This window comes from Salmo salar, chromosome 15 (assembly GCF_965601325.2).
Source record: "Salmo salar chromosome 15, fSalSal1, whole genome shotgun sequence".
NCBI classification, from domain to species: Eukaryota; Metazoa; Chordata; class Actinopteri; order Salmoniformes; family Salmonidae; genus Salmo; species Salmo salar.
The window spans coordinates 34,229,107-34,240,827 of record NC_138305.1 but is presented as its reverse complement, the minus strand read 5'-3'; the positions used below and the strand labels follow the sequence as shown (position 1 = coordinate 34,240,827).

At 43.1% G+C, this 11,721-nt stretch overlaps 1 protein-coding gene across 1 annotated transcript; it reads right to left on the bottom strand.

The window, feature by feature from the left end:
• Positions 1-607: 607 nt before the first annotated feature.
• LOC106571237 (uncharacterized) lies at positions 608-8,894 on the bottom strand. The gene is made up of 3 exons (XM_014144029.3): positions 8,781-8,894; positions 7,703-7,882; positions 608-850 (listed from the first exon to the last, which is right to left on the bottom strand). The coding sequence occupies exons 1-3, from the start codon at positions 8,859-8,861 to the stop codon at positions 794-796; spliced, it is 318 nt and encodes a 105-aa protein (XP_013999504.3). The 5' UTR covers positions 8,862-8,894; the 3' UTR covers positions 608-793.
• Between the last annotated feature and the right edge of the window lie 2,827 nt (positions 8,895-11,721).

Here is an 11,721-nt window from a genome sequence, read left to right as displayed (position 1 = left end):
AGTGTTTTTTCCCCCATCAGTTAAATATCATCAGCTTATTAGATGATGTCAGTTTTAATCAGCCGGCTGATGCAACTTTTTTTTTATTGTATGGTCATATCCAACAGCATGTGATAGGTGCAGTGACGTGTTGTTTTACAGGGTCAGCCCCTGGAGCAAATTAGGGTTAAGTGCCTTGCTCAAGGACACATCGGCAGATGTGTCACCTTCACGGCTCAGGTACTCAAACTAGTGACCTTTCAGTTACTGGTGCAACGTTCTAACTGCTAGGCTACCTGCCACCCATCACAGGACAAGGTACTGTATAAAGAAAGGCCTTGCTATGTCTCGACACACAAACAGGTTTACATACACGCACACATTTGCACACACACACACACATACACGTTTACAGACATGCACACTTTCTCTGGCTGTTGATGTAGGCATTATGAGAAATAACAAAACCATTTATTTGAATACTGCAGAGAAAATGCAATACACACACAGAGAGAGAGTCGGCGAGAGAGAGTCGGCGAGGCGAGAGAGAGTCGGCGAGAGAGAGTCGGCGAGAGAGAGTCGGCGAGAGAGAGAAAGCGTGCCTCTGGGCAAAGTAATCACCTGTATGCTGTAATCACAGGCACTCAGGTTAATGTATGTCTCTTGACTCAGACAACCACAACAACAACAACAAGCACAACAACAACAACAACAAGCACAACAACAGTAATATGTCCAGTAGTATCTTAATGAAGTGGGTTGCTGAGATACGGATGGACATGTTTATTGGGTATTATACTGAGGTAAAGCTAGACTACTGGCGTCTTGTGTCTTCTGCTCTCGCCGCCACCTTGGGGGCTTTCTTTACGTTCTAGAGGACGAAAAAAAGAGAGAAACACAAGGGATGCGTTAAGAGACAGTTGGCTTAAGAACGTCATGTTTAAAAAGTGACACTCCACCTGCATGCAATATAGAGGGGCTGGGTTGATATACTGGAGTGTGGTTTGAAGATGAGGGTGGTGTGTGTGTGTGTGTGGGTATATGCGTGTGTGTGTGTGCATGCATTTGAGGTATATAATGTCAGATTACATTCGAGTGCAGAGGGGCGGTTTGAGATGCACTCTGTGATAAATTATAGATTAACTTAATCTCAGCATGTCTCGTGGCTCTCTTGACGTTTCACCAGGAGGAAAATACATCAGCTAGCTCCGGTTCGTAGACAAGCCTGACAAGTTGTGCATTTATTTAATATTTCTGTCATAATTTATGTAACTCAAAGCTGGTTTGTGAGTTGCATCAAACTAGCAGTGGGATGTGATGATTATAAGGAGAGGAAGGGAGGGTCGACAGCAGGAGCTGGTTAGCACACTCCACAGTCCAGCCCCAAACAGGACCCTGTCCCCTGTATAGTGCAATACTTTGACCAGGGTCCATGGGGCTCTGGTCAAAAGTAGTGCACTACATAGAAATACAGTGAGGGAAAAAAGTATTTGATCCCCTGCTGATTTTGTACGTTTGCCCACTGACAAAGAAATGATCAGTCTATAATTTTAATGGTAGGTTTATTTGAACAGTGAGAGACAGAATAACAACAAAAAATCCAGAAAAACCCATGTCAACATTTTTATAAATTGATTTGCATTTTAATGAGGGAAAAAAGTATTTGACCCCTCTGCAAAACATGACTTAGTACTTGGTGGCAAAACCCTTGTTGGCAATCACAGAGGTTAGACGTTTCTTGTAGTTGGCCACCAGGTTTGCACACATCTCAGGAGGGATTTTGTCCCACTCCTCTTTGCAGATTTTCTCCAACTCATTAAGGTTTCGAGGCTGACGTTTGGCAACTCGAACCTTCAGCTCCCTCCACAGATTTTCTATGGGATTAAGGTCTGGAGACTGGCTAGGCCACTCCAGGACCTTAATGTGCTTCTTCTTGAGCCACTCCTTTGTTGCCTTGGCCGTGTGTTTTGGGTCATTGTCATGCTGGAATACCCATCCACGACCCATTTTCAATGCCCTGGCTGAGGGAAGGAGGTTCTCACCCAAGATTTTACGGTACATGGCCCCGTCCATCGTTCCTTTGATGCGGTGAAGTTGTCCTGTCCCCTTAGCAGAAAAACACCCCCAAAGCATAATGCTTCCACCTCCATGTTTGACGGTGGAGATGGTGTTATTGGGGTCATAGGCAGCATTCCTCCTCCTCCAAACACGGCGAGTTGAGTTGATGCCAAAGAGCTCCATTTTGGTCTCATCTGACCACAACACTTTCACCCAGTTGTCCTCTGAATCATTCAGATGTTCACTGGCAAACTTCAGACGGGCATGTATATGTGCTTTCTTGAGCAGGGGGACCTTGCGGGAGCTGCAGTATTTCAGTCCTTCACGGCGTAGTGTGTTACCAATTGTTTTCTTGGTGACTATGGTCCCAGCTGCCTTGAGATCATTGACAAGATCCTCCCGTGTAGTTCTGGGCTGATTCCTCACCGTTCTCATGATCATTGCAACTCCATGAGGTGAGATCTTGCATGGAGCCCCAGGCCGAGGGAGATTGACAGTTCATTTGTGTTTCTTCCATTTGCGAATAATCGCACCAACTGTTGTCACCTTCTCACCAAGCTGCTTGGCGATGGTCTTGTAGCCCATTCCAGCCTTGTGTAGGTCTACAATCTTGTCCCTGACATCCTTGGAGAGCTCTTTGGTCTTGGCCATGGTGGAGAGTTTGGAATCTGATTGATTGATTGCTTCTGTGGACAGGTGTCTTTTATACAGGTAACAAACTGAGATTAGGAGCACTCCCTTTAAGAGTGTGCTCCTAATCTCACCTCGTTACCTGTATAAAAGACACCTGGGAGCCAGAAATCTTTCTGATTGAGAGAGGTCGAATACTTATTTCCCTCATTAAAATGCAATTCAATTTAGAACATTTTTGACATGCGTTTTTGTTGTTGTTATTCTGTCTCTCACTGTTCAAATAAACCTACCATTAAAATTATAGACTGATCCTTTCTTTGTCATTGGGCAAACGTACAAAATCAGCAGAGGATCAAATACTTTTTTCCCTCACTGTATGGTGCCATTTGAGATGCTGTTTCAACACACACAACAGGGACCTATCCCTTCTCTCAGAACCAATGACAACTTCCCAAAAAAGCAGCTTTTCCTTTAAACCTTTGCCTTTTATGGGAGGGGTCAAACACCAACGTGACAAAATGTTGTTTTGGTGTAACTGATTAAATCTTTCCCCAGTGACATTTCATGCTTTGGAATGATTCTCAAGAAGATGCAGATCAAGCAGGGGTTGTTGGTAACTCAACATTCTTAGATGCAGATAAAAACAATACAGGATATGTCTTAGTAGTTCAACTGATGCCACAACCAACCCTCAGTAAACACAGAGAGGAGAGAGAGAGAGAGAGAAATCACACTTGATTTACACACACAGGGAAATTCCAATGAGTGTGAAGGGCATCATCATCATCATCATCTTGCATATGAATGTGATATACTGTACATCAGAGAGCAAGAGCAGAGCCACAAAACCAAGTGACATACATAGAGCAATGCTAACACCACAGCGATGCTGACACCTGTATGCATAAAGTGTGTGTGTGTGTGTGTGTGTGTGTGTGTGTGTGTGTGTGTGTGTGTGTGTGTGTGTGTGTGTGTGTGTGTGTGTGTGTGTGTGTGTGTGTGTGTGTGTGTGTGTGTGTGTGTGCGTGCGTAGAGGGGGTTATAAAGACTGTTCGAATTTTGGTTGACTTTAGAACGTTCTCTGAATAAACCTCATGGACCTTTTGCAGAAGCTGAGTCTTTGCCTAATTATTATTAAACCCAGGGTCTTACAAACCTCGGGGTTTGGTCAAAGCTTAAATAATTGTTTAGTTATCATCATTGGAATTGAAAATTCTCGTGACACATACATAGACTCACAGGCTTAACTCAGAGCTAAGTGTCAGGTCATGAGTAAAGATTGCAAAAAGTAAGGGGCCTAGACAGCTGCCCTGGGGAATGCCGGATTATGTTGGAGAGGCTACCATTAAAGATCACCCTCTGTGTTCTGTTAGACAGGTAACTCTCAAACCACAGTATAGTGTAAAGTGTAAAGCTATAACATATACGTTTTTCCAGCAGCATACTATGATCAATAATGTCAAAAGCTGCACTGAAGTCTAACAAAACAGCTTCCACAATCTTTTTATTATACATTTCTCTCAGCCAATCATCAGTAGTTTGTGTAAGTGCTGTTCATGTTGAATGCCCTTTCCTATAAGCGTGCTGAAAGTCTGTTGTTAATTTATTTACTGTAAAATAGCATTGTATCTGGTCAATTTTTTCCAAAAGTTTACTAAGGGTTGGTAACAGACTGATTGGTCGGCTTTTTGAGCCAGTACAGGGTGCTTTACTTTTCCTGGAGGGGGGGGGGGGGTATGACTATTGCTTCCCTCCAGGCCTGAGGGCACACACTTTTTTGTAAGCTTATAAGCTTAGCAGGTTTCAAAGTTAGTAGTCTTTGAGCAAGATATAAAGTGTTAAGAGCCTCCTGAACCCTAGCCCCCGGGTAGCACAGAGTCTTTGCTCCAGGAACCAAGGTGTGCCTCACCATGGAACGACCAATGATGATGGCTAGAGGAAGGTGAGTGGCCGTGGACGTCCGGCCTTTTCTGAGCCTCCTTGAGGACATCCTGATCCAGGCTATATCACATCAGGCTGTGATTGGGAGTCCCATAGGGCGGCGCACAACGGGCCCAGTGTCGTCCGGGTTTGGCCGGGGTTGGTCGTCATTGTAAATAAGTTATTTAACTGACTTTCCTAGTTAAATAAAGGTGAAAAAAAATACAATAAAAAAAGGACCAACGGGAGATGGGGGACAGAGAACCCACATCCTCAATAGAAGCCCTCTGAGCTGGAGAATGATGTGCGAGGGAGCCCATGAAGTACGGGCCTGTGGTAGAGACCCCCTGAGCTGGGGGTGAGTAATGAGTGCTGTAGTAGACTTCAGTGAGTAAGTGCTTCATGAACACTAGAGTTAATTCTCTGATCCAGTTGGAGGGACCCTGAGGAATAGAGCCTGAGCCTGCAGGCTGGATGGACACACACACACACACACACACACACACACACACACACACACACACACACACACAGCAGAAGGCTCCAGGGCTGTAGCTTGCAGCCAGTCGGTGACAGTGCCTGAGGTTGATTAAAGTTAACCTTGAGCTTCAGAGAGAGCCTGGAGAGCGGCTAAACTGAGCCGACGGAATAGGAACCAGAAAACACAGCGAGATGGACGAGAGATAATTGCGGTGGAAAAGACTAAAGGAAATCAATGAGGAACGGATCGATGGCTATTTGATTTTGTATTGCTAATTTCTGAAGAGAGCAACAATTGATCCGGCATCCCCTCTCTGTATTGGCATATCTCACGTTATTACTTAAGAAGAAATGCACTGTTGACTGATGGATAAAGCAGCCGATACCATTAAATCTAAATAAATGATTGTGATGAGGAGAAAATGGGGCTTTCTGTTAACCTTGCTCTCCCTGTTGTAAATTCTCTTCATGGATTGTAATGCTGTGTGAGGGTAGAGTAGGTAAACAGCTTACAGTTGAATGTCTGTTTGAGCGGGATATATAACAGTACGCCATTTCCATCACTATTGACAATGCTGAAGATACTTCCTCTTAGCTTAAAATGCACTTCGCCTGAAAATGTATTTCACAAAGAAATTGTTACTGAATTAAAGGTTTTTCTCTGACACAGATGTGTTTCTTGCTCTGAACAAATGATTTAAACACTGTTCAATGTACCCATCCCAAATGGCATCCTATTCCCTTTGTAGTGCCCAACAGGGGCGCAACTTTGGTTTTAGAAGTGGGGGGGGGCATATATTATCATTTTTATTTTGTATATATCCACACCATTGCCTCGTATCACATTCCAATGATACAGTGCCTTGCAAAAATATTCATCCCCTTTGCATTTTTCCTATTTTGTTGCATTACAACCTGTAATTTAATTTTTATTTGGATTTCATGTAATGGACATACACAAAATAGTCCAAATACGTGAAGTGAAATGAAAAAAAAATGACTTGTTTAAAAGAAAAATACAGAAATTGAAAACAGAAAAGTGGTGCGTGCATGTGTATAAACACCCTTTGCTATGAAGCCCCTAAATAAGATCTGGTGCAACCAATTACCTTCAGAAGTCACATAATGTATTAAATAAAGTCCAACTGTGTGCAATCTAAGTGTCACATGATCTGTCACATGATCTCAGTATATATACGCCTGTTCTGAAAGGCCCCAGAGTCTGCAACACCACTAAGCAAGGGGCACCACCATGCAAGCGGCACCATGAAGACCAAGGAGCTCTCCAAACAGGTCAGGGACAACGTTGTGGAGAAGTACAGATCAGGGTTGGGTTATAAAGCACCAATAAATCCATTATTTAAAAAAATTGAAAGAATATGGCATCACAACAAACCTGCCAAGAGAGAGCCGCCAACCAAAACTCACGGACCAGGCAAGGAGGGCATAAATCAGAGAGGCAACAAAGAGACCAAAGATAACCCTGAAGGAGCTGCATAGCTCCACAGCAGAGATTGGAGTATCTGTCCATAGGACCACTTTAAGCCGTACACTCCATAGAGCTGGGCTTTACAGAAGAGTGGCCAGAAAAAAAGCCATTGCTTATTAAAGTGTTCACCAAAAGGCATGTGGGAGACGCTCCAAACATATTGAAGAAGGTACTCTGGTCAGATGAGACTAAAATTTAGCTTTTTGGCCATAAAGGAAAACGCTATGTCTGGCGCAAACCCAGCACCTCTCATCACCCTGAGAACACCATCCCCACAGGGAAGCATGGTGGTGGCTGCATCATGCTGTGGGGATGTTTCTCATCGGCAGGGACTGGGAAACTGGTCAGAATTGAAGGAATGATGGATGGCGCTAAAAACAGGGAAATTATTGAAGGAAACCTGTTTCAGTCTTCCAGAGACTTGAGACTGGGACGGGGTTCACCTTCCAGCAGGACAATGACCATAAGCATACTGATAAAGCAACACTCGAGTGGTTTAAAGGGAAACATTTAAATATCTTGGAATGGCATATTCAAAGCCCAGACCTCAATCCAATTGAGAATCTGTGGTATGACTTAAAGATTGCTGTACACCAGCGGAACCCATCCACCTTGAAGGAGCTGGAACAGTTTTGCCTTGAAGAAAGGGCAAAAATCCCAGTGGCTAGATGTGCCAAGCTTATAGAGACATACCCCAAGAGACTTGTAGCTGTAATTGCTGCAAAAGGTGGCTCTACAAAGTATTGACTTTGGGGGGGTGAATAGTTATGCACGCTCAAGTTTTCAGTTTTTTTGTATTATTTCTTGTTTGCTTCAAAAGAAAAAATATTTTGCATCTTCAAAGTGGTAGGCATGTTGTGTAAATGAAATGATACAAACCCCCCAAAAATCTATTTTAATTCTAGGTTGTAAGGCAACAAAATAGGAAAAATGCCAAGGGGGTGAATACTTTCGCAAGCCAATGTAAAACTGGGGTGGACAAAAATGCAATTTCTGAATGTCCCCGTCCCCCCGCCCCCAGTGTATGTTGTGCCCCTGGTGCACTATATAGGGAATATTGTTGTGCCATTTGAGTCACGGACACCACTGTGTTTTGAGTCCCTATCGCTCACCTTGCCATTACTCAATGAAGTATTCATGTACCTGTGGCTCAGTCTTGCCATGTTTCTGTAGGGGCTCTGTGTCTCTGGTAGGTGTGGTGGGGCTGGTCCCTACAGGGGTGTGGGTGAGGGTTCGGGTGATTCGACCCGTTTCTGGGGGCCCAGCCTGGGGTGCTGGCTGCTCAGGAAAGTCACTGGTCGGTCTGGTCGGTCTGGTCGAGGCCTACAGTACAAGAGAGTACATCACCGGTCAAGATACAGTCAGGGAAAAAAGTATTTGATCCCCTGCTGATTTTGTACGTTTGCCCACTGACAAAGAAATGATCAGTCTATAATTTTAATGGTAGGTTTATTTGAACAGTGAGAGACAGAATAACAACAACAAAAATCCAGAAAAAGGCATGTCAAAAATGTTATAAATTGAATTGCGTTTTAATGAGGGAAATAAGTATGGTCTTCATATTATTCTGTACGTAAATCCGAGACACTCCGTTTAGTATCATGTGTTACAAATTACAATTCGTATGATATGTTACGAACTTCCAAAATGTACAATTTGTAACGAAGTTGCCAATAGTACCATATGTTACGAGTTTGCAAAATGTATGATATGTTACAAATTCTAATTTGTTGTGGCTAACGTTAGCTAGCTTGCTAACGTTAGCTAGGCTAGGTGTTAGCGTTAGGATTTAGGGTTAAGGTTAAGTTCAGGAATTAGGTTAAAGGGCTAGGGGAAGGGTTAGCTTAAAGGGTTTTAAGGTTAGGCTTAAGGTTAGCTAATATGCTAACTACTAGCAAAGTAGCTTAAAAGTAGTAATAGTTGAAAAGTTGCTAATTAGCTAAAATGCAAAAGCTGTTCATGATGAGATTCGAACATGCAACCTTTGGGTTTCAAGACAAAAGTTTACCTACACTAACCCCGACCAACCACCCTCCTTTCACTTTTTTGCCTTAAGTAACCATACCAAACGTAACATATCATACTAATTTGAGTGTCCTGAATTTACATTTACTATGTTACGTCTAAACTATGAGACCAGGCTGTGTGGTGTGGTGTGGTGTGGTGTGTGTGTGTGTGTGTGTGTGTTTGTGTACATGTGTGTGCACACAGTAAGACTGACCTTCTTGGAGCTGGCTGACTTGGGTACTATAGAGCAGAATGTTTCACCTCCACCACTGTCTGGCTGAGGAGACAACGCCATGATGACATCACACTGCTCCTCCACCACCTTGGCCTCCACCTGCCAGGGTCCAACCTCTGATGTTACTATCTCACATGTTCAGAAGAACACACACTTTACAGTAGGAAAATGTCTCTCTAAAGTCTAGTCTATTTGCTTGGAATTTAAAAGTAGCCCCTATAATTTCACCCAGCTGTTTATTTCTCTTTCCTATATTGACTGTGTTTAAATGTTCATATCTCTGGGGGTCCATCCATGGACACGTTCCAAATGGCACCCTAATCTCTATGCGCCCTGGTCAGAAGTAGTGCAATAAATAGGTAATAGGGTGCCGTTTGGGATGCACACCATGTTACCTGGTCGATTGGCAGGTCCACTGTTAGTTGTCCATCCTCTTGTATCTCTGCCACCCCGACAGTCTCCCTCCTCCTTGATTTGGCTTTGAACACACTGTCCTCTGAGGAGAGACCAACCAGACCATTAATCACCATTAGTCCTTCTAATGACACTCAGTCAGTCAGCCACCTAGGGCCCAAAGGGCACCCAAGTCCCTAATTAGTGCACTTCTTTTGACCAGAACCCTGTGGGGACTTTATAGGGAGTAGGGTACCATTTGGGTCACAGCCAAGTCCGTCTGTCTGTGGTCCCATCCTCTGTTGCTCTCTCTTATTTGTCCTTTAACTGTGACCTAATCAATGAGCCTGTCAGTCAGGGTTAACATCCTGTCCACTTCCTTACACTGTCAGGCCCTGTTCTCAAACCTAAACGGTTGGCTTGAGCGCTCCTTCCTGTCTCTACCCCACAGAAGCTCTGACGAATGCCATAGACCAATATGTAAGCTTAAATAAACTAAAGTTATGACGGAAAAGAGTAGTGTGCGGGTCTTTGTTTTCTTTAAGACGCCTGTACAATCCCAAAAACTTTTAGCTAGCTAAATGGTTAGGCAATGCTCTTGAATTCCATACATGTCTATGGCAATGTCTTTTGTGCTAACCAGAATGCAGTAGTTCAGCCACCAGCTACAGTAGCACCATTCTTAGATAGGTGCAATGATAACTTAATCATGTTCATATTGTCATGTTCATGTTCCTGTTAATACACGTGTAGACTATGTGATAAATAAAATATCAGATGGAACATGGCTGTGTCCCAAATGGCAACCTATTTCCCACGTATAGTAGGCGTAGTCCCTATAGGGAATAGGGGGCAATTTGTTTCTCTGCCCATCACTAATAAGAATAGTCTTTCAGTCGACAATGCAGACAACGAATAGACAACAGTATAGCCATTATTAAAATGCAGAAAGCCATCCACAACAATCTCTTGTCTGATGGAGTTGTGATGAAAAGAATGATTGATTGGCATCCTGCCTCCACCCTATAGAACACACAGAGAAGAGAAGAGAAGGAGAACAGAAGAGAGCCGTATCAGGCAAGGTTGACAAGACTCTAGCAGTGAATTAATTTATGATCCTATTTGAGGATGAGATGAGGTAAAGTATTCACCTTGCAGAGTCGCCGCCTTTCTCTCTGGCGCCCGGGACACCTTTGCTATGATTTAACAGAGGGGCTCTCGAGTGTATTCACACCGGGCCCCCCACACCTATACACACATTTGTACGCTAAAAGAGATGGAGGTGCATTAAGAGGGAGAGAGACATGTGTCTGGTGAGTGATAGCATGCGTGTGTGTTACATACCCCCTGATGAGAGGAGGAGGAGAGGGTTTGAGGTGGTGGAGACTGGCTGCTGCTTCATGGCTGCTCGGGCAGCTCTCTCTCTCTCAGACTTGGGGTTGAACAGAGAGTCTGCCTGTTGTCTGTGATCTGCAATCTACACATGGAACAATGCTACTGGGGGGTAGTGGTGTAAAGTAAATACGTAAAAACACTTTGAAGTACTACTTAAGTATTTTTTTTGGGGGGGGGGGTATCTGTCCTTTACTTTACTATTTATATTTTTGACTTTTACTTTTACTCCACTATATTCCTAAAGAAAATAATGTACTTTTTACTCCGTACATTTTACCTGACACCCAAAAGTACTCGTTGCATTTTGAATGCTTAACAGGACAGGAAAATGGTTTAATTGACAAACTTATCAAGAGAACATCCCTGGTCATCCCTACTGCCTCTGATCTGGCGGACTCTCTAAACACAAATGCTTTGTTTGTGAATGATGTCTGAGTATTGGACTGTACCCATGGCTATCCTTAAATAAATAAAAAAACAGAAAATTGTGCCGTCTGGTTTGCTTAATATAAGGAATTTGAAAGGATTTATAGCATTGACTTTTACTTTATACTTAAGTATACTTAAAACCAGATACTTTTAGACTTTTACTCAAGTAGTATTTTACTGGGTGTCTTTCAAATTTACTTGAGTCATTTTCTATTAAAAGGTATCTTTACTTTTACTCAAGTATGACAGTTGGGTACTTTTTCCGCCACTGCTGGGGGGCTCTGTAGTGAACATTCCTATACAGAGATATATCTACTGATTCTGATGCAGCTCTATGCATGAGAATGTTGTTCTAATACAATAACCTGTGTGCTTCCCAAATGGCAACCTATTACCTATATAGTGCACTACCTTTGACAGGGCCCTATGTCCCTCTGGGTCCTGGCCAAAAGTAGTGCACTGCATAAGGAATAGGGTGCCATTTGGGATGCACAACTTGTCTCAGATTGTCTCACTACATGTACCTCATTGGAATTCAAACCTGTTACCTTATACATGATAAAACATTGTATAGTATGTCGTTTGAATCCACTTATTTATGGTTTGGTCCCACTTTGAAATAAGTGTCCTTAACATATATCTATGTATTGAAGTTACATAAGGGAAAGGGGGATACCTAGTCAGTTGTATAACTGAATGCATT